At 39.7% G+C, this 26,239-nt stretch overlaps 1 protein-coding gene across 2 annotated transcripts in view; it reads left to right on the top strand.

Annotated features, from left to right (window-relative positions):
* Nucleotides 1–26,239, top strand: part of LOC134531674 (uncharacterized) — a 523,079-nt gene that overhangs the window by 494,277 nt on the left and 2,563 nt on the right. For both annotated transcript variants that reach the window (XM_063367463.1, XM_063367462.1), the window contains one exon: nt 3,113–3,289. In XM_063367463.1, the coding sequence (XP_063223533.1) occupies nt 3,113–3,289 (177 nt within the window). The remainder of the gene's footprint in view (nt 1–3,112; nt 3,290–26,239) is intronic.

Genomic DNA, 26,239 nt, shown 5'->3' on the forward strand with positions numbered 1-26,239 from the left:
GGAATATCAGGAACAAAAACCCAGGAGCAATTGGTAAGTGGTCTTGTCCTGATATTGGTTTAAGTGGAGAAACTGTGGGAGATTCACAGGCAGATTTTAAAATTAATATTACTTACAAAGCCCATCTTATAGCTATGCTTAAAGTTCAAATAGAAGGTGCTTGAGATAATATGATTCCAACCATGATGATGCGGATATCCTTATACTCGTACTTTTCTGCACCGATACAGATTTCCAAGTGATGGAAATGTCAAAATGTTGTAATCAAGCACGAGAAAAGCCTCTGCAAAACTATATCACATTGCATGTGACCAATTTATTTCCAGATTACAGCAAAGTGCAATCCTACTCATGCAGTTAAAGTTCTGAAGTATTTAAGTCATTCTACAACTCTGGGTCTTATCAATTTGTCCGAGCTTTGTATCAACATTGAGATAAATTTTAAAACATTGGCAATTTAAGATAGCACCTGTACAACTACATAATTGCCTGACAGGCTCAACCTCTTTTGATCTTACAGTACTTATAACTAAAGCAGTGTTCTATTGCCATTCCTTGAACCCATCTTCAGGTAGGGTGTGGAATGAGACACTAACTGCCCTACTGTAAACCTCCTCAATCCTTCCAGACTTAAACGTAGTTTCCCACACGCCTTATACGAGAAGTTGTCGACACTTGATAAAGAGTGTGTGCGGTAAACGTCATGTGTTTAACACCAGTTATTGGCATATGGCTACATGTCTCTAGCTATTATACTGTAAAACACCTCGTGGAAAGAATCGGTATAGTTGCAGTCGGTCACCCTCGTGGCTTAAAAGTTATACGCTAGTTTTGAAGTCCCAGAAGAGAGTTAAAAATTACTATTCAAGCAGTCTGCCTCCCGAGGCAGGCCCCGAAGATAAACAATACAGCATTTGAGAACATTAAATAAAATAAACACAAGTGAAGGATCAGTGCTGGCAAGTGATGAAGTCCCTGGGGTGTGGATGCTTCCTATTTAAGGTATTGGGCAGTTTCATCCTTAAAGTAGAATATGGTGCCACATCGGGCTAAAGTTTGGCATAGCCACGGACAATGTCATAATTCTATTAAAACATATGCAACATATCTCCACTTAATGTCAAATAGTTTGCGTGCTGCATTTTACAAAATGAAAAAAAAAAAAGATATGAGGTTTTCAAAAAGATATCCTCAAGGTTTCAGCTTGATTTTTAAATGTCTGGGTTAAACTAAAGTTTCTCTGTACAAGAGAGAATTTCACAGAAAGACAGATATTACCTACTTCATGTTTCATGGTGCATGGGTAACTGATGTTTATGATTATTCCAGTGTGGTTTCAATGGTTTTGAGAGAGACTGGCTAAGAAGCAGCACTCAACAGAGGTTTTAATCCTAATGTCTGGGTCTAATTCGTTTTCTTCTTTCAGTCATTTTAGTTTTCCTAAAAAAAATAACTGGAAAAATTTGCTAGTTAATTGTTATAGTAATTCGTCAACTTGAATATAGATGGAGCATGAAGTTACTAAAAAGACATGTACGATCTTAATAACAATTTGCATGACATAAAGGTTGTGTGAAGTTAAATACCCACTGCCTAGGTGTGGCACTGTATCTGATTGCAGCTTGCACGAGACACTAGTATCGTCACATTGAGCTACTTTTGAGTGGTGCGATTGAATATCGTTCATGGGCTACGCCCCTTAGAGCCCAATTGACTCCGTAACCTTCTACACTTTCTTCCTGCCCTGACATTTTTACCGAACTTATATGTCAGCGTGTGACGTGAGCAAGGCCATTTTTAACAGCGCGCTTTCACCCGAAAGAAATAGTGGAGGGAGGAGTGTTGGTCAGTGCCTGAACACCCTACATTAATTAAAGAATTGTCTTTTTTTTGGCTCCCCAAGGGGTATGTCTTTTCCGTTATGATCAGCTACACAAATAATAGCAATTTTGTTTATTTATCTCTAAGCGGACTTTGATTTTCTAAACGAACCTCTGAGTCATAATAAGTTCTCATACTTTTTATATTTTAAATAACCGATCATGTAAAGGGTATGTTTCAAGTTAACAATATGTCATAATTTTGTGAATTGTTTTATGCCTTACGCTTTTAATGTCTGTGGCACAAAATTTGAGTGACCAAACAGCTTTTGTACCTTGACATAGGGATGCTGTCTAGCGTCGGCCATTCTTCAGCCCAGTCGAACTTCATCGCCACCTGAGGCGACAGACTGATTTCTGTCAATTAAGCAAAAACAAATACACATACGCGTACTTAGGGTTATTATATGGGTTTTAAAAAGTTACAGGTTAATTTTGTTTTAATGAATCAATTGGACTGCAACATTTAGTTTGAAAAAAATACTTAAAAAGTAACCCTGGGACGGCATAATTGCCCGCTACTGATTTATTAAGATTGTTTCATCCTTTTATTGTACAAAATAAACCTTTATTTTCATCTTCGGGGCCCATCTCAGGATATCGTCTACTCAGCCTAAACTAATTGAACCCCACACTGGACTTTGCCAAGCCCCGCGGGTGTGCTGAGATCAACTAACTCGATTCGTGCCGCAGGGCCTGTTGTGTGTTCAACTACAGTTTTTTTTAACTATTAACGATCGTGAGGAAGGGAAGTGCGAAGTGAGGAATAAAGGACTCTTGCTAAAACCATGTGTGTTTCTCTCCAACCACGTGGGAGTGCGTGGAGGTGTGGAGGCATTAAGAGCCCGTGTGTTTAGTTTAGTGTGTCAGAGAATGAGAGCGGACAAGGTATTTAGGAGAGGTCATGTCTCATATTTTGTCACGCCTGGACTGCATCACGCCCCGAGTCAAGAGTCTAGCTGAGCTCGTGTTGCCGTCAGTCTAAAGGTTGCGCCCATGGTAATTATGTCTATGCACTCACCAACTCCACTTTTCCCATTATTTTTTTATTATAAATCTATAATATCCTTACTCTAATGTGCGTATTTAACAAGATGTGGTTATGAGCAGTGAACACTGTAGTATTGTTACTGGCTTGCAAATCAGTGGGCGGTGTTTGAAGTGAAACAGTGGACAAGTGTGACCAGCGGGGCAGCAGAGTAAGTGTGACGCGGGGCGCGTGCCTGTTGCAGTGCTGAAGATGATGGCCGTGATGGAGCAGTCGCCAGACACGAGCCACGACCCCGTGCAGGACTTCCTGACGTCCGGCCGCACTGGTCGAAGGAACGCCCTGCCCGACATCCTGGGAGAGCACGCGGCCACCTCCACCGCGGACCTGCCTGTCTGCATTCAGCAGCTCTCCACCGCGGGTGAGCCCGCGTGCCCACGGTCGTTTATATAGCAGAAAGTCACTAAACAAGTTGATATTATACTTAAAATCTTAATCTGTATAATTTTACATATATAGGAACACCGCGAAGAAGTTTTTATGAGTACTGTTTCGTGTTAGTACCTAGGTGTATCAATATTCATTTTTAAGAAACAGTTATATTTAAAAGAACTTTTTTTTCCAAACAAAAATATATTACACATAGTATTCCAGGGAAATAACAATTACTAATAAAAATTATTGGTTTTATAAAACTATGGTTACTAAACACTGTGCCGGAAATTAGGAATTTCGACACGTTTTTTTTAATTGTTATTATTATTTTGAAATTATTTTTGGAAATTTTATTTTTCTTTATAATTTAGTTACAAAAGGATGATTTACACTTTGTTAGGCTGGTGTACTCTACGTAGTTAAACTTTGTGCCAGTGGACCGAGGCACCTTTTCTCGAGGATCAATCTGAGCTTTTGCTAGTCTAATGTAGTCGTTGGCAGCCCGGTTGAAATTTCTCTCGCCTGCAGTCACATCCGGGGTTTGTAATACTAATTCCCTACATGACTAAAATCGCATAGAGCAGCTTCTGGCCTGCAAGCTCTGTTTCTTAAAGGCCTGCTGAGACTAGCTAGTCTCGGCACGAACGAGTCTCCCATGGACCTCCGTTCCCAGCCTGGTTGCATTTTCTGCCCCCCCTCTTACTCCACCTCCTCCCCCCTTGATAATAAGAATCTAGCCCAGGACCATTGACCTGACGTGATCCCCGCCAGGCAGTGACCGACTCCAAGGACGACTTGTCATAAAAAAAATATGTGCAAGGATGGACCACCCACGACATCTAGCGGCAGAAACAGTAACTTCTCCTCTTGGTGGCAGCTCGTGGAGCTGACCCACGTGACACCTGGCGGTGATTCAGCTCACCTCCTCCGTTAGTTCCCCTTTACGCCGCTAGAGAGCAGCTCCGCGGCGCCATATGCCCCTATGCTTTCAAATCGCGACCTGTGGAAGTGTATTGTTTGTTGCTTTCTGTGCCCACCGGTAGAGAGCGCGGCAGTCGCTCTTCGGCGCAAACAACTGAAGTCGTACTTACGACCACTCGGTCACCTCCGGATGTCTTCGGCCTAGAACCGAACCTTCCCCCTCTTTTCCCTAGGGCCGACCGCCCGTTTTAATTAAGAGCTTTGTCCGCCACCGCGGCACTCAGTACTCTGACTTCGGCTACTTACCGCGTCATCTCGGCGTACTCTGTGTTAAGAGGCTTTTCGCGGCAATGGCGAAATCGTGTGATTAAGATTTGTAGTCAGCTGTCTTAAGGGATGTGATCCCAGCTAAATTTCAGTAGTTGCCAGTCAGTAGAAACAATTAGAACAAGTCATGTTTTAGTTAAATTTTTATTAATTTTTTTTATTTTACTTAATGATTATTTCTGCCGCGTCATCCGCACAATTCTCGGCCTTTCTGATGTCGGCGCGAGACATCTCCTGAGTCCAGGAGCTATACCCTGTTTGGGTCCAACATTTGGGCGCCGAAATTGCACCCATCATGTTGTCCAGGACCTCCAGCTTCATTTCCCTCTAAGAAGAGCTTCATCCTCGCCAGAGGTCCAACTTGAAGCCCCGGGTGTCATTTAACATATAACTCCTTCCTACCGCCAACGAAACAAATTATATACCAGCGAACAGTGACTTAAGAACTTAATTGACGAGAATATGTAAAATCAATGAGACTATTATCTATGTAATCAGCGAAAGAATCTAATAAGGTGGAATATTTCAATTATTTTGTTCTGTGATGATGATTAATTAATATAATATAAATTGTTTTACATAATTTCGGGCCGGCCTTCCTTTTTGTTACTTGCTAAGATCTTTTATTGTGAAATCAAAACAATGCCAAAACAAAACCTATTTAAATAAACCAGGGAAACCTATAGACCAAGCTACTTATGTAGTGTTTATTTATTTATTATATACCTTATTCTATTTAACGATCCACTAGCTCCCAAGTTGCTTGTGTGCAGGGAGTATAAAATTTGTCTTGTTCACCAACTCGTGCCCCCTCTGGTAAATAACTTATTTTTCTTATTATTTTTGTCCAGCTGTTTCCTTGGCCTTTTTTATTAAATTAAAATAATATATTAGGGCACGAGGGGCGTATCAACACTCATAAGTTTTATCTAACATCAGATTTTTATCAAAACTCATAAATGTGGATATTTATTCTTAGAAACAGATTGTAATTGTCTCAAAAAAAAATTTACTAAAAAAAATAATGTATTAAAAGTTTTACTAGAGCAAGGTGTAACCATTAAGAAAATGAACTGTAAAACATTATTGAAAAAACTTAACACACTCGGAGGTTAAGCAACTTCTGATTTAAGGTGTTCTTCTCGGTGTCAAATATTTGCACATGCACATAAAGTCCTTCCAATTTTCTATTGAGACGTATGATTGCTGTGTACAGTTGAGGCAAATAGCAGATGGAAGCCTTGTTGGTTTTCCTTCCATAAATGAGGAAAATGCTCCACTGTCTGAACATGTAATGATTTCTTCTTACATAAACGTTTGAAGGGTCATCAGGACTAAAATTTAACCTAAGAGTCTCTGTGATTTTCAGATTGGTGTTCCTCACTAAGGCTTTATATCATTCCACTGAAGTGAAGTCACTTGCTGTAAAAAAAAAATACACATAATATGATAACATTCTTCTTTCTTTGAATTGCGTGTTCATTTTTCAGGGTTTGTACCCCTTTTCTCGGGGTACTGTTTTACTAGAAAATTAAAAGGAAGTTTATATTATAGTTTATATTGAGTATTGGTGTTATCCGTACGGCGGTATTTTTGAAATGTTGGTAACGTTTTTCAGCGCTAGTGTCGCCTGGGAGCACCTGGTAACAGTTAGTTTGAATATCATTAAATAATTGTGTTTATTAGCTATAGTTATAATGTAGTTATATATTTGCATTTGTATAAAAGTATTTTAATTATTAATGCGACAGAGCAAAGTTGGACAAATTGTGATCGGGGTAAAATGAAACAATTCACGAGCACGGCGCGCATGCGCGCGAGGGACAGACTTTTTTCCCCTCCCTTGGTTGAAGGAGGAGAGGGGAATGGCAGGCGATCAGCTGTTATGTACGACGGGCCGGCGAGTGTGATTCGGTTCGCGCCAGGGGCCTCGCTAAAAATGATTTTTGCGAGTGTGGGGCCGGCTTGGGCGGCAAATAACTCGTTGATATGTGTGTGGAAGAGTAGCTGTAAAGCTGGGGAAGATGATAGCCGCTGTTCTATCGCGGCGGAACGAGGCTCCTTCCAGCTGGTATAGCCGTCAGCACCGACTGGCCTGAGGACCAGTGGGGTTTAGCGAGGATTTGCTAACCATACGGAGACGCCGAGCCGATACGTGAGTGACTTCCCTTGTGATTCCCCTTGTGCCACGGAGTTATACTGCAAGAGATTGGTGGCAGAAATAATTACATCAAGCCTGAGAGTGTCATTTTACATCGGAGGTCTGTTTTTCCCCCAGTTACATGTAACAATTTTCGGATATGGACACGTGAAGTAAATAATTGATAAAATTCAAATGGTAGAGACTCGCGTTGAACGTTTTAAGGGTACCTGTCCCCCGAACACTTGAGCACGTCGCGTAACCAGGAAGGCCTTTACTAACTGGAACTTGGTTAATTTGAGATTTTAAATAAATATAAAGTGTCTTGGTAACTGATGTTAAGATTAAGGTATTTTTATATTTCCTTATCATGTGTTGGGTATGAATATATATATATATATAGTTTATAGCATCGGGCCCGATTTAATTAATAGGTACCGGCGAATGCTTATATTTTTTTTATGCTTGTAATAGTTTGATGTCAGACTTTCAGATTAATAAATATTGTCTTGTCGTATTTGCCGCAAAAGTTGTGCTTTCTCAAGCAAATTCCTTTCTTTTGTTGTTTAAATTAAGCCCTGATATTTTCTATACCCGCGTTGAATGCCGAGAGGTTTGGGTGAATTGTGTGCCGTAACTTATTTTGCTGATATGTCGGATGGCGATACACTATACCAGGTAATTCCCGGCAATGTTACGCGGTTCACGACGCTCCCTAGGGGCTTGCGGGGGCGTCAGGTTTTGTAGGCCTGATTGGCCCTAGAGTGATACAGATAACTTCGTGTTTGGCTAGTCCTTCTCTCCTCTTGTTTCTGCAGACATCAAATTGATATACAGCGAGTCACAGTACTTGCATGTATCCGAACAAGGGAGCCCAAAACGGAGGTTGAAATCATTCAGCAAAACTTTGTTGTACGGAGTCTTACTAGCTTTCACATCAGGGTGTAGTTCAATGAACAAGAGGAACATCATTGAGGGACCCAGATCACGGATAATTATTCCTCACTTTTATTTCTACTGAAATGGAAAGGTTGCTTTTCAAAACTTTCAATATATGATCTAAACAATGCCCTAATTTAATGAGGAACCGTGTGTTGATTTTCCCATGTCCGTTGATCGAAAAATTGCCATCTTTCCTTTTAACTTTAAGTGTTTCGACACGATACTATGTGATTTTAGAATGTGTCTAGAAATGTTATAGGGCAAACGTAGAGGTTGTCAATAGTATATTGAATAGTACAAGTAGGTTGCATCACTCCTTTCATCCTGATGTCTTCGAACCTCTTTACAGTTTTATCAATGATACTAGTAAAGGGACTGTTTGTTGTTGCCACCGCCCGGCGGTGTCGTGACTGAGAACCGGTTTGAACTTAGTGACGCGGAAGTAATTTACGTCTAACCCAAGGGTTGGTGTGGGTCGCCGGCCCCAGCGTGGCTCACTAAGCTCGGCGGCTGCACCTGTTGGTGAAGACCCTACTAACTAACGACATCCTTGAGCGCTCCCCTCTCAGCATAGGTAGTTGATTCCTAAGTAGGTTGGGCGGAGTACTACTGAATAAGACAAACATTTTGGCGGGCGTGATTTTATTCACACAAGTCGATGTGCAGGTACTAAGCCTGAGTCGGTATGTTACAAATTACACTGGAAACACTGTTAACACATGTTGCAATTCACGTTACTCGTCCATGCCTTTTGGCGGCCGTCCCGCTATGGAAAGATTGCGATCTGAATCAGTCGGCCCTGTACTATTTTTAAAATTCCACAGTGCGGTCGCGCGGCGAAGGAGAAGTTACGGCGGGAGGGTCACGTCCTGCACAGCAAACTGGTCCAGGTATTCTTGGTGAATTAACTTTGGTTGATTAATATGATTTACCAGCACGCATTACAGCTTCCACACGTGATGTCACGTCCACCTTGTACCGCGAACTCCTGAAGGCTCAGCAAGAGGGGAGCGGCGGGAGAGGGGGACCAGCGCCTTCGCGCGCCACATCCATAAGCCACTGATAAGTTCTTTATGTAAAATTTAACGTCTAACATCTTGCAATTTACATAGTTAATTTATCCACGTGGGAAACTTCTGACAAAGTCTAAATATGTGCATATTATCTATGTGGTAATTTTTTATTTGAAAAACACTAGTCAAACCAGAGACTGCTTGTCGCTTCTGGGCTACTCCGTTTCCTGGAGCCAGACTATTCATATATTATTAAATACAATCTGTGAGCACTACGTATTAAACTGGCCTGAGGCCGCAAAATATATTAAGATGTTCGTCAAACCAGGTACTCTTAAGGCATTCACATACTTGACGGACTTTCTTTTGTAAATATTATGACTTTAAATTTTACATCAATTCTTCCGGGAATTAAATACACTGGTATTCATACAGGTACCTAACACACTGCATGGAGTACTTACTTAGTTGCGTACACAATCACTAACTTGATTCGTGCGGACGTGATGCAAGTGTGCGTTCCGCCAGCTGGGACTGCATAGGAGGTACAAAGTCATTGCAAGTACAACTATGATATGTCTGTTTGAATGCTCAAAGTAGTAGAACCACGTTCTCAACACGTTTTCTTGATTTGCACACTCAAGCCTGTAAACGAACAAATTAGGTACCTACCTAGATAAGTACATTCTTCGTGTAAGTTTAAGAAAGTCATTAATAAGGCTCAATAAACAATGAAATGAAACTTGCAAGCAAACAAACCTACGGAACAGACAGGCACCTTAAGGTTTGTTTGCAACCTATGATATACAAACATTTGTCTTGCAACTTTATGATGCATGATGCACTTAAATACTAACTACGGTATTATTTAAAGGTTTGTTAATAGATTGTGTAGACAAAAAATTAACACAGTTTAAAAGTCAGTTACAACAGATTATTTACATTTTGAAATGCATATTACGTTTTAGTAAACATTTACTATGCAATATTTTTGTCCATCTCATTTTAATCAGTATATAATGTTTAATATTTCTTTTTTAAATAAATTGGTGTATGGTGTGTTGTCATATCTATCCATATCCGTGTCATTGTAGAATGAGCCTTAGTAGTAGTAGAACAACACTACCATAGTCTGTGGTTTCTTAGCAGGAATAGCAGCTCCTCTCTTCGAAAAATACAACTGCCCAGGATCCTGCAATTGTTTCCTTCTGTTAGAAGCCCATTATGAAAGATTGATATGCCTTTGCACATTTTATTAAGTCGTTCATCACTTGTCTACAGTTTCAAAGTACCCGACAAATCTAGGCACGGAACAATAGGAACAGGAATGACTTTATGATCAAATGTGTTTGACATGGAGAAAATAAACTGAACAAATATGCTTCTTGTTAGTCACTACATCTCTTTCAACTAAATTGGACCTCCAGCGCTATCTAGTAGCTAGTGGAACACATCATGCGACATGATGGAGGAAGACTCAATGTTTCACTGGATATCCCAGTTGCTTAGTATGGCACTTCTCCTGTTGTTCTGCCACATGCTTCAATTGAGAGGAAATTTATTCTGAATAAAAAACACCAATTGTTAGATATATTAATTTTACATATAATTTTTTAAAAATAAATACCATAGATTAAAATAATAACCTGTTGAAATAATATATTTTAACAAGAAAACTGATGTGAATTTTATTTTTTCCAGACACTTGATTTGGTTTTCCAACCATTTTAGCTAAATTTAGCATGAAAGATTTATAATAATAAAAAAAAATTTCATGAGAGAAAGATTGGCATAGGTTTGTTTCGATCTGTGTTATTGTTTGCTTTCATGCCCAAAAACGGTTGTTTGCATATGATTTGTTTCATGAAATTTCTAATTTATGGCTATTCCTTTTTAAGTGAGTCATTCTGGAAGTCAATAAGTTCTATTTGCATGGTAACAGTAGCTGACTCAACATTCGAAGAAAAAGGATCCGTGTGAAGAGAGACCTCATCTTCGTGCATCATAAAATCTTTTAAATGCCTGTCACCTTCCTCTTCAATATGTTGGGTTTTAACAATATTTCAGACCTGCTGATTTCTTTGATTTAATCTGTTTTCATTGATTTCACACTCTCAAACAGATTCCTGGATTGTACTAAATATCACAGATTTTTACAAATGCAATTTCTGTATTATCTGCACATAATTTGTTGTTTGTAAAACAAATATTTTAAATGGCGGACAAAACACAATAATGTTTGGAAATTCATTCAATTCCCAAATAACTTTAATGTGGTAAAACCAGCATCGCAGAACATGCACGAGGATACCATCTTTACAGGAATTTGGTTATGTTGCTTTAAAACTCTTTTTAATATGAGCCCAGTAATCCACTGTTAATTTTTGTAAAAAAACTAATTTACAACTTTTTTTTATGTATAATACACAACAGTTTAAATGGGAGAGATATAAACTGAACTTAACTGTTGCGTTCACCAAAGTTTTTTTTCATGGCCGTATGGATTAATTGTAGGATGTTTACATTGGCAAACGAAGCTGCTGTAACCACACGCACAACTGTATAATAAATAAAACTTCACACTATTCATTTTTAAAATTTATTGTTCCATCTAAACTTTTCTGATGGTCTGCTATTAAATGCAGAGCTGTTGCAATGACAATTGCGGGATATGCTTCCGCATGAACCGGGAAAGTAATGCATTTGTAGCGGCCGTGGTCGCGGCTGCCTGCAGCAATGACCGGAGCCCTCCAGCCTCACTGGTTCCCTGCACGAGCTCTTACAAGGGGCAGCCAAAGGCCAATATCCCATCGTCTGGACGGCCGCAAGCAGCGCGGCGTTCGAAGATTGTAAGGCCAGGCTTGCCTCGGCGACCCTGCTGGTCCACCCTATCCCCGACACCCCCCTGGCTCTCATGACGGACGCTTCTGACTTTGCAGTAGGAGCGGTACTCCAGCAACAGGTGCGCAACCACTGGCAACCCTTGGCTTTCTTCTCCGCGAAGATGAACCCAGCGCAGCCTTCGCCCAAAACCCTGACAAGTGCTCTCCACGCAGAGCCAGGCACCTCGACTTCATTGGACAATTCACGACAGACATTCGCCATATTCCCGGCTCGGCCAATACCGTGGCGGACTCCTTGTCCCGGGTGGAATCGGTCACAGCTCCGGTCGACTATCATGCTCTGGCGCAGGCTCAAGCAGCGGATGAGGAGTTGCGGCGGTTCCTGCAGTGCGACTCCAGCCTACGGCTGACGAAGGTCAAGATCCCGGACTCGCCACTGGAAGTCTACTGTGATGTGTCCACACCGACAGCTCGGCCTTTCCTGACCCCACAGTTCCGCCGAGCGGCGTTTGACCTGGTGCACCCGGGCATCAAGGCCACAGGGAAGTTGGTCTCACAACGGTTAGTCTGGCCGTCCATGCAAGTGGATTGTCGACGGTGAGCCCGATCCTGCGTACCGTGCCAGCGGTCGAAGATCGCACGGCACACCTTCTCGCCTGTAGGATCTTTCGTACCTCCTTCCTCCGGGTTTGACCATGTCCACCTCGACCTGGTCGGGCCCCTCCCATGTTCCTGAGGCTTCCGCTACTGCCTCACCATGATTGACCGCTTCTCACGCTGGCCAGAGGCCGTGCCTGTCGAGAAAATCGAGGCAGCTACGGTCGCCAGAGCCTTCTACACCACATGGGTGGCATGTTTCGGCGCCCCCCTGAGGGCCACCACCGATCAAAGCCGACAATCCACGTCCTCCCTGTTCGCGGCCCTCGCCGCCTTGATGGGCATGACTCACCTCCAGACAGCCGCCTACCACCCGGCCTCCAACGGGATGGTGGAGAGGTTGCACCGTTCGCTCAAGGCAGCCATCCGCTGCCACGCTACCGAGCACTGGGTAGATGTCCTACCTACTGTCATGCTCGGCATTCGAGCAGCCTGGCGGGACGACCTCCATGCCTCCACTGCGGAGTTGGTCTACGGCCAGCCCCTGCGCCTACCGGGGGAATTTCTCGGAGCACATCCGGACGCCCCTCGGGTCAATGCCCCCGGCCTGGTGACGGACCTCCGCCTGCACTTCAGAGACCTGCGGCCGATCAGCGGCTCGCGGCATGGTGGGACAAGGCCGTTTGTCTCCAGGGACCTTCCGACGGCCACTGAGGTCTTTGTCCGCTGCGAGGGGCAAAAGGGGTCCCTACATGCGCCCTACGGGGGCCCCTTCTCCGTACTCGGCAGAACTCCGAAAACTGCAACCCTCCTGATGCATGGCCGGTGCACCACGGTCTCCATTGATCGACTCAAGCCTGCCTACGTCTTGGCCGATCAGGAGCCACCAGTCACAGCCGCTCCCCCTCCTGCGGCGGCACCACCTACCCGGCAACATCGGGGGCCTACCGCGACTGCCCCCGCGCCTCCCGTGATGCGGGCCGGGCGTCGTGTACGCTTCCCCGACCGCCTCCAGGGCGGTTTTTCGTGATATGGCACATCACTGGCACGGGGGTGCTGTAGCGGCCGTGGTCGCGGCTGCTTGCAGCAGTGACCAGAGCCCTCCGGCTTCACGGGTTCCCTGCGGGCAAGCGGACAGCTGGCAGGACGCCCCCCCCCCCCCCCCCCCCCAGGAGTACAGTTAGGCCGGCAGGCCACCCCCGCCCTGGGGGGTCTGGCAGGCAGCAAGGGAGACCCGAGAGGCGAGCTAATCCGGCTCAGAACACAGCCACGCGCACAAGTTGTTGCTTGTAGGATTCTGTACGCGTTCTCGCTGCCGCCAATAAAGTACGCCTTCAAGTATACGGTGTTTAATTTCAATGCGATCCTACTCGCCCTGATCACAGCCTGTAGCCACGAGGCTACAGCATTAATACTATAGGGAAAATGACACTGCAAGCAAAAATGTTTATCACGGATTTCTTACAGAATTTATATTTTAGTTTTCCAGGATTTTCCAGGATTTTTTTATTGATGAGTCCAGGATTTAAGTTAGAAACCAGTGGCAGCCCTGTAATATTTACAGAAAACATGATTGTTCTCTTCTAGTTCTAAAATAAATCTTTTGCTTTTCGTGCCATCACCGGAGCACCATCAGAGCCACTAGTCTACTAAGTCCCCATCTTTCTTGAAACTGTTCTTTGCTGAACACAAAACTTTAATGTCCTTGTTATATAATAAAACAAAATCAGGACAGTTGTATATATACACTGCACAAAACTTATTTCTTAATTAAATTTTTAAAACAAACAATGTTATAAATAAGAGATTTCTCATGTTACTTACTTGACCGGCATGAACACCATGCCCAACAATTCTGAAACTCCTGAAATCACAGAAACCTGCGTACTGTTGTAGTTGGCTGGTGACTTGTGAAATGTGGTGTAAGTATAAATGTGAAAAAGTGCATTTTTATGCACTTTGGGTAGAAGCGGGCTAGGCAGTGAGACAACCCTTTGCGAGTCGCCAGTCTGGCACAGTTGCTTGTGGCAATACAGTTGATTATTTAGCTACGCCCGCTCTAAAAAGATATAAAACTGACAGTGCCATCTGCTGCTTTGTTTTCTCGAAAATTGTGTTCTAAGCGAGTTACAGTTTAAGGGAGTAAAGCGATTTAGTCAAAATACCAAACATTTATGAGTTAGAGAGTTAAATTAAGTTTAAATAAAACAATGTTATATTTTCGCATGACCAGTGCTCCAAAATGGCTCTTGCATCTATGGTTATTTGCAGTGATCCACTGCTGAAGTTATTCCAATTTCTTCACATTATCTATGAGCCTTTTTTTACTATTTACACTATGGAGAATGGTTCGTGGAGACAAAGTTATGAGAATCAAAGTTTGGGATGTACTAGTAGCAGTGTTAGCTGATTTAAACCACAATGGTTTAAATCATGGTTTAAACCATGGTTTAAACCATGGTTTAAACCAAGTTTTTTTTTAAAAACCAAGGTTTTTTCAATATATATATATATATTTTTAAAGAATATCTTAATTTTTTTAAATGAAAGGTCTAATTCCTCTCTAATAACAACAAAATGTTTGATCATCAATGTTTCTTGTGATTTATAGGAATAAAAAATTATATAGCTATTAATCCAAAATCTTATAGTTAAAATTATCTAAATAAGTTATAGATCATACCCTGCTAAATATGTACCTACTTTTTTAAAATTAAAAACATTAAATAGTTCATTCTTATTCCAAATGAAATCCCTGACTGTACTTTATATCCCTTATTCTATGGGGAACACTTGTTCTACGTATGTAGAATCTTCCTCCTGTGAGGAAATACCCCCTTTCTGTGGTTAAGTCATATTCACACAGGGTTGGAAAAAAAATAGTTTTTTTTTTGCTAAAAAACCAAGTTTTTTAGGTTTAAAACAGGTTATTTTTTATTTTGTTCTCACCACGTTCAAACTATGTGTGTATATATGAATTCAGATCAATTAATAATTTTTGACAATTCCTGATATCAGCTACAATACGGTATGTATATTTAAATTTATTTTTAAGAACATCCAACAACTGCCCCATTATTAAGTTTTTTGTCCACTGATTCTAATACCAAAGAGTTTGCACAAATATGTTACTAAAGTACCAAAAGATAACTAACGTTGTGACAGTACTACAGTGTGTACAACATAATAAACTCACCTAACCTAAATGTCATAAATACTTAAATAAAACACACACACACACTCTCTCTCTCTCTCTCACACTCTCTCACACTCTCTATCTCACACTCTCTCTCTCACACTCTCTCTCACACACTCTCTCACACACTCTCTCACACACTCTCTCACACACTCTCTCACACACTCTCTCACACACTCTATCTCACACACTCTCTCTCTCACACACACTCTCTCTCACACACTCACACTCTCTCGCACACACTCACACTCTCTCTCACACACTCACTCTCTCTCTCACACACTCACTCTCTCTCACACACACACTCTCTCTCACACACACACACTCACACACACACACTCACACACACTCTCTCACACACACTCTCTCACACACACACTCTCTCTCACACACACTCTCTCTCTCTCTCTCTCTCTATCTCTCTCTCTCCTCTTCAGTCTTGTGGATTATCAGTTAGTAAAATAAAAACATCAAGATTAACTAGTTAAAAAAAATGAAGCTAGTTCTTTCCTTTTTGTATTGCAGGTCACATCACATCACTGTTGGTTGTATTTGTTAAATGCTTTAAACATAAATACAAGTTTGGATGCTTTTTCTATGCCTAACTTATTACGTACTTCAGAATGCACTAATCCAAATTATGAGAATACTCTCTCTACACTCGCTGAAGAAGCTTGTGCTGTAAGTTACTGTTCAACAGAAAGAAAAACTACATCATTAAATTTCTCAATGTCATTCCTCTGACTTCTCCACCACTCATATGTTGTAACTTGTGATGTTACTTCATTCTCAAACAGCAACTCTCGAAAAGGTAAGCTTTTTGATTGAAATTTAGCAATTAATGGAAGCAGTGAACTCTTAGAATACCTTGATTTTGCAAACTCATATGCTATGCGTTTTTCTTCTTCGGTCAAATCAATGTCAACATCAAGTGATGATTTTTTTTCTTTTGGATCCAGCATAAAAGCTAAAAAAATGAGCAGGTGTCAATGCCATATTATATCTTTTTTGGAATTTTTGTATGACATTTTGTCTTTTGTGGCTTCCATTTTCATTTGAAGATTCTTCCACACGATCACTGAGTCAGAAATAGTGCATTTATTTTTTTTAACTTCATCAAGGGCTATGGCAATAGGCTTCAAAATATTAAGTCAGTCCTCTACATTCCGTTTAAATGTAATGTTAGAAATTTGGTTATGTACTACTTTATCAATAGTGTCACGATGTTTCTCACAAATTTGTAACAGAGTTCCCCAACCTTTTACATATGTCTCAAGGCAGTCTATCATTGTATTCCAACGCACTTCACTTGGTAGGATTAATTTTAGAACATCATATCGTCTTGTAACATGCATTAGCAAAGTGGTTGTTTCTGAAATATTTTATTATGTGTAACACATGTTCTGTCACATTTGAAATATTCAAGTCATTTGCTAACAAGTTTAATATGTGAGCTGAACATCCATAAGTGATGATATTCAAATCTTCGTTATTTTCCAAAAGTTGGCGCATTTTCGACACATTGGCAGCATTGTCAGTAACAACAGAGAGAACCTTGCACCTAAAGTCCTTCTCACACATTTTTATACTGTCAACAGCCACTTCTGCCAGATAATTTGCAGTATGAGCATGACCAGATGTGTCAACTGTGTTCACTAAATATACATTACCCAATTTGGTCATTACTGTAGCACATATTATTGGTTCATTATGGACATTTGACCAGCCATCAAACCCAAGACACACACTTTCATTTTCCAGAGTAAGGGAACAATTTTTCTTTTCTTCTTCATAAATAGCATCTAGTAATGGACCACTAATTTCTTTTCTGTTTGGAGGGGTATAGCCTGGGCGAAGCTGTTGCACAAGTTCCACAAACTGAGGATGTTCGACACTACGAAAGGGTGTATTTGTTGCAAATATAAAGCGAGCTACTTGCTGGTCCAAAGACTTTTTCTGCACTGATGTTGATCGAACAACGTAGGAATCCATTGATATGCTACTTTTAACTTTTTTTCTTTCAACAAAAGTACATCTTGACTCCAGGGGCGTGCCTGGGGGGGGGGGGGGGGGGAGGAGGACGAGCGGGACCGGACCCCCCCCCCCCCAGGGCTAAAAATATTTTAATATTAAATTCATACAATGAAAAAAATAAATATTTAGTATGATATTAAAATTAATTCAATGATACAAGCATAAATGTTTAATTAAACAGTATTTTTAGATAGCCTAAATCAGCAATATTGAACACGTATTTTTCAAAATTTTCCCGGGGGAGGACCCCCGATCCCCCGGCTAGCTGGGGGGTATTCCATACCCCCCAGGCCCCCCGGAAAGGCCCTAGCCTTCTGCCTGACCCCCCCCCCCCCCCAGAGCAAAATCCTGGGCATGCCACTGCTTGACTCATTACCTTTGTTTGATGAAGTTGCAGATGATGTAAGATGAGTGAATGTATGAGTTTGGCTTGTGGAAGGTGTAATGCAGTCTGAAAAATAAAATGTTTTTCTTATTAATTTCGTTCCAAATTACAAATGGGGAAAAGTATTTGAAATTAAGACTTTTAGCTCTCATAATAACTCTGAACCTATTATGAACAACATGGTTGAATGCTTTCTACTGCCAGTTTTTGAAAGCTAACTGCATAAAGCTGGGCTCATACATGAAAATTGAGAAAACATTAAGAATTTAGAAATATGCAGCAAGTGCCGATACAGCACTGTTTTTGATACACTATGACAATATCGTTAGAAATAATTAAAGCACAATATTAAATATTTTAAAGAACAGACACACCATAATATTATATTAGGCCATCAAAATCATTAATAAAAGTAAAACTTCAAAACTATGAATGCAATTTAAACACAGTCAAAAGCAAAATAAAATATGAACAAGCTTACTGATGATACTATCGGTATGTGAAATGTGACTTATTTTAAGTTAAGAATTAAAACTTCACAAAGTATATTCTAAATGACTTGGTTTCTTATTAAATATTAATTAAGAAATGTAGCAAATTTAACATAGCCATGTCAAGAGACAGAAACAATATTACACCTGATGGATCTTACCTGCATCATCATTTTCAACTTGCATAACTGAACTTTCACATTTAGATAGGTTTTTTTTCATTCTGACAACTTGACCCTCAAGTTCAGTGCCACATTTTTTACATTTGGCCCTCACATCTTTTCTTGATTCCTTCTTAACTTTTTTAAATGAAAGCCATACAATATCCCGCTTTCTGCCACTCATGTTGAACCAGTGAAGTTATAGCATCAAAGAATTGAAGTCCAGCAACTCTGCACATCTGAATGTGACTTAACCACAGAAAGGGTATTTCCCTACAGGAGGAGGATTCTACATAAGAGTGGGTGAATTACACTGGTCCTACCAACTTGCGATTTTTACTAATTATTTAGCAAACATCATTACAACTTCCCTACCAGAATAGTAAAATTAGCACCTTTAGTTCACAAGAAAAAAAAATCTTAAATTTTAGAGTAACTATTATTATTTTTTAAAATGAGAAATCAATTTTTTTAAATAGTAAAATAACACTAATTTTTATCAGATTGGTAACATAGCCGTATATAGCAAAAAGAAATATTTGTGCCAAGTTTGAAGTCTTGTAGCTCAAATAGTTTTTGAGAAACATGTACCTTAACATGAAAAAACAACACTTTCGGAAAATCAAGTTTTAAGATGAAGGTGCACCTTTTCATTTCAAAACCCTCCTGGACAATAACATTCGCTGGCTTCCCCTCTTCCTTTTTCCCAGCCTTCTTTTCACTCTTTTCTTTTTATTTTCTTCTACAACTTCTTTGTCAGCCTTTTTTCTTCTTTCTGCATCTATTTCCTTGAGACCATTCATCATAAATTTCCCAGCTTTGAAGTTCAATCTCTCCAGAACATTGGCTTTGGCAACAGAACCCTCATTGAAACAAATCACTGCATCAGCGACCCCAAGTTTCATGGTCTGAAGCCCAATGTAGACTGTTTTTGGAAGCCTTTGCCATATTGTGCTGTTGAAACTCTCGTTGGGATTTTGAGTTTTCCCGTGGAGACACCGCTTCAAGAGGTCTATTTTGGATAGGTCTTTGAAAACTGGTTTTATAGCATCCATAACTGCTTCTGGCAGTGAGTTCTGGTGTCTGTATTCATTTTCTTGATTTTTTGCTTTAGCACTATTGAATTTGCACCAAGAATTTGCACCAGATGGACAAAGGAAATGCTGAGGGTTTGCATCTGTTGATTTCTTATGAAAATAAGTTGCCCAAATAGCTTTCCTCATATCTTCTGTATCAGTTAGATTTTTCCTTATGGCCTGGCCATAATAACGCTGCAACTGGTCTATTTCAGCATCAGTGAGTCTTCCTTTTCCCCCAACCCCTTTACCATCACTAAGTTTTTGTCCTTTCATATCACGTTTCAGCCGTCTTAGTCGGGTGCCAACACGTTTCTGTACATGCCCAACACATTCAAGCTTGGTAATCTCAATATGATTTCCATAAGGCTTGTTTCCTAGAACAGCAGCAAATCCTTTAGAATCTCCATCTCCTAAGTACTGAACATAACGCAGGCCAAGTTTATTTTCAGATCGAGCACATAGAGTAGTGGCTCCAGCAACCTCCATACCTCCACTTGAGCCCTCGTAATTTGCCGCACATGCCTTTTTGTGCTCCTCCATTTTCTCTGGATTTTGTACATTTGTTTTGTGAACACAGCCAGTACAAAATTTAGAGAAGCATTCAAAATCTAACACTTTGCCTGTGTCAAAAGAGGTTACAGTCACCACTCCATTCATAGATGTGTGCCCCCGCTTTTGCCATGTACCATCAAAAGCAGCAGCCACATCTGATTTTCCTTCATTTTCCATAACAACCTCTTTTGCTGCATTTCTCATAGATGTGTCACAAACTTCAGTAACAGCTGCAAGAAGCTTTGTGTTGTATTTTTCAAATTTTGTGTTTGGTGCTGACAAATTCATTACAGCTGAAAAAATCTTCCCAGATGCTTTACCTCTGCCAATGGAACGAAGTGCATATGCATATCTCAGATTTATTTCATACATATTTCTAATGCACTTTGAACTCATTCCTTGTCCATTTTCGTCGCAAATACTACATTTTATTACAATTCTATGAGCCAAACCACATTTGAACTGTTCATCGAGAGTCACCACAACGCTATTTTCACTACCACAATATTTACACTTTGCTGAAGACTGTACTAACCTAGAAATAAGTTCTAAATCAACAATGACATTCACACCAGTCTCTTCATCAAAATCCTTTTGAAGTTTGGAATGTTTCAGTTTTTGCGAACTAGAAGACTTCTTTGGACTTATTTGCACAGAATCTGTATATGTTGATGCTGAACACCTACTTTTAGAATTATGTTCCTTTGTATGTTGATTACCTCTGAAAGTCCGTTTTGGATTGAATTTCCTTATCCTTGCCATGATTGTAACCAGATACAATAATACACAATGTAGTCCTACTAACCAGTTAGCACAAGATAATCATAAAATGAAATAAAACTCATGACTGTTACACCAACACAAATAAACACAACAATGAATGGGTTAGTTATTTACCCAAACAAAAGAAAACCAATTTTGAAGTGTTGCCAACTTAGGATAATATTGAGGAATGTGCTGCCAACTTTGTAATAGGAATTAGAAATAATGCAGACATAAATATAGTGATAAAAATTGTCAGTGAATAAATAAAACCATAAAACAAACATTGTAAGGTTCCAGGCCTTCAGTATCTCAAAAAATGGAAACATCACAATGTTTCAAATACATTTATGGTCTAAAAATATATATCAAAATGTTAAGTGTTATACATCATTTAAAACAGCAGGAAATTAAGTTTTTTTATAAAATAAATTTGAAATTTGGATTTTTTCAATAAAAAAAGGTACTCGCTCCCCTTAACTGAGAATAAACATATACAATAGACACAAGTACGTAGAAATGTTATTGACGAATTCGTAGATCGTTGACAAAATACCTGACAATGTTTTCAGTTCAGATAATGCACGAAGTTATGTATCACAAATAAAACATTACGTAGTTATCACGTATACACACTCGTGTTCTTGAACACTTTCTCTTTGTCGACGAAAATGCACTCACTAGTGTTCACTTTCTTTAGTTTGTCTGACAAAAATATTTTAAATAAATGGTTGTTCTCTGCTTATGCAAAATTGCTTATAATAGTATTGAAATGTCTTTATTACAAGCTCAATACTAATGTTTGAGTATATTGATTCTCAAAATTAACTCATAAGGCAAGCTTTTTCTTTTATAAGAAGAATGTGTCAAATGACCAATTCAGTTAAATGAAATCTCATCAGATTCATATATTCATAACCAGAGTAATGAAATACTAGCTCTTCGTTTAACTTAGCGTGTAGAGTAGGAACAATTCCTAAATAGAAAATAATATGAATGTCGAAGCTAGGAGAAATGAAACGAAGTAGTGTATGTGTAAGTGCAATAGTGACAGAACGGTGTTCAGATATGTAAGTAGGTTGAAGGACGAACGGTAACGTGGACTATCTCTCAAAAGAATCTCAGGTATTAATAATAGTGTATGTGACAGTGACGTGTTTCGCCTGATTAACAGCTGGCTCTTCTTTCTTAGATGACGCCTCTCGACGAACGCTACTGGATCTTAACGAGTTATCTTCATGATCTTCAAATCTTCTATGACGTAGACATACAGCAGATATCAAATTCTTTGATAATTTCAAAGATAAAATAATTATGTGGCATGGCTCAAATCTTACGCACTGGCTAATAAAAATTCACACCACCTATAGGTGTGACAAACATCGACGACGAAAATCGCATATCAGCGACAAATGTCCGCACTGGCCTACATGCTCAGTGGACAACAAAAAATCGTCGATAAGTGCTCTACGCACAGAAATGTCCTCACTGGTACTCCGACACAGTGGACACTAAATTAGTCTCAAGCATGCGTGCTTGTTTTAGCGATGCAACATAGTACTCCCTTACTGTTGGGATAAACATTAATTAAAGCCAAACAATAAATCTACTTCATGTCGAATGTCACTGATGACTTGACCAAACATCATCTCTTACATTTTTTTTTTTTTTTTACTTAAACCATGATTTAAACCATTGTAGTTTAAATCAGCCATTCAAATGTGCAGAGTTGCTGTACTTCAATTCTTTGATGCTATAACTTCACTGGTTCAACATGAGTGGCAGAAAGCGGGATATTGTATGGCTTTTATTTGAAGAAGTTAAGGAGTCAAGAAAGGGTATGAGGGCCAAATGTAAAAAAACATGGCAACGAACTTGAGGGTCAAGTTATCAGAATGAAAAATCACCTCTAGAGAAAGCATCCAAATTTGTATTTCTCTTTAAAGCATTCAACAAAAACAATCTACAGTGATGTGATATGACCTGCAATACAAACAGGAAAGAACAAGCTTAATTTTTTTTAAACTGATAAACCACAAGACCAAAAGGAGAAGAGTGTGTGTGTTTTCTTTAAGCATTTATTAATGACATTTAGGTTTGGCGAGTTTATTCTGTTATACACACTGTAGTAGTCACAGTTTTTCTTTTCTTTTAGTATTTTAACAATATATTTGTGCAAACTCTTTGGTAGGTATTAGAATCATCAGTGGATAAATGGATTTAATAAAACACACACGCGCACACATATGCATAGTTTGAGTGTGGTGAGAGCCAAAATAATTAACACAATAGAAAAACCTGGTTTAAACCAAAAAAACCTGTTTTTTTTCCCAACCCTGACTAGTAGTGACATTTTAGAGAAAATTGAGTTAGGGTAGTCAGTCAAGTACACCGAATTTGTAATACCTTTATACTTGGAAAATGCTTAATAGAGTTTGCGTTTGACAACGCAGGTCTCCATATTAAGAGTACATTTATTCCAAAGTTTGGCTCTATATTAAAAGACTTGGGAAAGTGTGAAAACAGTGTTAATGCTATTTATATTCAATTATATTGCATTGTGCAACTGATGTCGAGTGAATATTCGTTGACTTGGGTGCCACCACGTGGATGAGGACTCTGCTTCAGGCCGTGACGTGGCCTGTGTGCGTGCTAGGCTGGATCCCCCCTCCGTCCTTATTTGCACACAATACCAGGTCACTCTGAGCGGCGGGCATGCTGCTACTATACTGGTCTGGTCGTTAGTGGGCTCTCTAGGCATGCCACGCGCCTCAGTACCTGGACCGGCACACACATGGGTGAGCGGACAAAGTACTCACGAGCATCTGGAAGGAAGGTTTTATTACCTCGTGATGTACAGGAGTTAAATACCAATTAGATGTAGACCAGGGCACCACGTGACCTGGCCTAGGAAGTTACAAGCCGTCATTTCCCGTCAAAGGTCCATTACTGGACTTGAATAATTGCGTGAAGCAGTCTGCCACCTGGAGTAAGCCTCCAAGAGCAATCAGATCAGAAAGGTGCGGTAGTTGCTTCCTACTCCGGGCAGTGGTCGGGAGAGACTGGGAAGGGTCTAGGTTTCATTGCAACAAGAGCTACCGAAATAACGTTAGGTCATGATTAATTACATATTGATGGTAGAAACATGGAAAACCCCAGCTTTATTGTAATAACATAAAAACACTTTGGGTTTGAAAGTAGTTTGAAAGAAGTAAAATAAGTTATAATAATTATGCAATTAAAAATAATGTGGTACGTGTCAGGTTCTCTACACACGCCTACTGCCTCTTGCAGTGGTGGAGTGAAACACATGCATACACGCTGATGACAGAGGTTTAAGAGTACATGATGGACATAGGGGCGAGGCACATCGGGCTAGAGAGAGAGCGTAGTCCTGGTCGACGTAAGCTGTATTATGTACTTTTCATGTTCTTAAAGCTAATTTCTGGCCTTTATTTTCTTGTAAACCACCAAGATTTAAATTTTTTTTTGAAAAGATATAAAGGATAGTATTCAAATTTAGAATTTTTCCCTAAAGCAGTCAGGTAATGATATGAGGCGGTGAAAGTAATAATGGTGTAAGTCAATTTAACAAGGTTTCGAGTAATAAGAGGTTTTACTAGTTACGCTACAATTAATTCTACGCCTTTCCGTTACATTTAATAATGTTATATGTTCTATATTATCTTAGCAATAATGTATCTAACTTTTGCTACCATATATGTAACAATTATGTACACATAAGGGTGAGTTTAAGAGGGTTAATATAACTTACATCACTTTTCCTTCATATCTTTGGGGTATTCCGAAAGGCATGTTAACACTGCTGGTTTTAAAAGTGTAACAAATTGGATTTATATAAACATAGTGCATTAAGTAGTACATACGTATGTTAAGTATATAGCTGGCATTAGAAACAAATGTGATGAACACATTGAAACAATGATGTAACATACATTAAAGCACTGAAACACTTTGTTGTTTTAGTGATACGTGTTGTTTTAGTCATCACTTTCATCCTCGTCCGTCAGATGTCCTGCATCTTCAGTGACTGTAGCATTTACTGCGAGATTCTTGAAGTACGTATGGTGTATTGGTGGGATGAAAGGTAGCAAGTCACTCATGTCTTTTTTCTTCTGTACATTTACTGGTTTAGGTCCGCTGTACAGGCAGTTTTGACCAATGTTTTGCAAAAGCCTTGGCCTACCTTTCTGTTTGCTTGGGAGTATACTGATAGTTGAGAAACACATTTCTTCATCAAGATTCTCTTTGTAAAATAAAGTGAAAGGCTCATTATGCTGGCATAGAATCCACTGGATTCGTAACCACGAAACATCATTATCCATTTTTTTTTTTCTCTTTGTGATGGCTTTCACAAGGGTGGCAGCACTCTTAAAATCTTCTCTAGCCATTTGTGTGACATGGAAGGGTTTCTGTCTTCGTGATTTTAGAATCGCTGAGTACCAATCTTCTGGCAAATAAATATGCTTGCCTTTGGAATAGTTCTCAACTGACCCAAAGTCTGCGTCCTTGGGTAAGTATGAGTGGCTGCTGACCATAAATTTATGGTCGAGAGTCTCAATCTTCTTGGTGTGTTTTACCAACTAACTTTAACATCGATAAAGCAAAATTCCATTTTGCGATTTTGGCCTGTACATTTATCACTGTATGTGACAATGTGTTTTGCACTCACAGCCTGAATTTCTAAGCCTTTTTCGGGTTTCCTTTTTATTTTCATATTTTCGTCTTTTTCTAGTTTGTTTTGGAGTTTCCCTTTTCTCGTGTGAAGCACTTCCTTTCCTTTCTAATGCCTGCTTGCCTCCTTCCCCCTCTTCACTTCCTGAAAAATATCCACAACTCCATTAGAGCAAAAGTAAAATTAATTTCTCCCATTACAATCTACTATAGCACTAGCCTATTTCCATTTGAATTCATGTGTTCCATAAATAATTTGTCTCTTATAGTTTATCTAACTTAAGAGTTAAATGATGGTAATAAATTAAAAGTACATCATAGCCAAAGTCACAGTAAAACTAAAAATACAAAACAAAAATAAAAAGTACTGTAGGTTTCATGCTACTTTGTATGTTAGTTTATGTTTTCAATATTACTTTCATTAATATTTACACTTACCAGCATCATCTAAACTTGATGGTTTCCATTCATCAGTTCCTGAATGTGCTGAAACACTAGGCTCACTGTCATCGTCACTTACATCGCCAATAACAACTTCATCAGCCATTGTAATGTTTACACTATGAACATTCCTCTCTGACTACGCCGTCCAAAGAGGAGGAAAAGTGGTGTGAGTCTGACTTGCGCCACTATTCTACAACCTAAACAATACGTTCCCTTGACATTCAAACAAGTGCTGTTATCTATGGGCCTACAGTAAAAGTTACGACTTACGCCACTTTCCCATCTTATAGAATATAATGCGGAGAACACGGGTATGCCATTATCTCAATATTTTAAAAAACCTGACTTACACCA

This window comes from Bacillus rossius, chromosome 5 (genome assembly GCF_032445375.1).
Source record: "Bacillus rossius redtenbacheri isolate Brsri chromosome 5, Brsri_v3, whole genome shotgun sequence".
Taxonomy (NCBI): Eukaryota; Metazoa; Arthropoda; class Insecta; order Phasmatodea; family Bacillidae; genus Bacillus; species Bacillus rossius.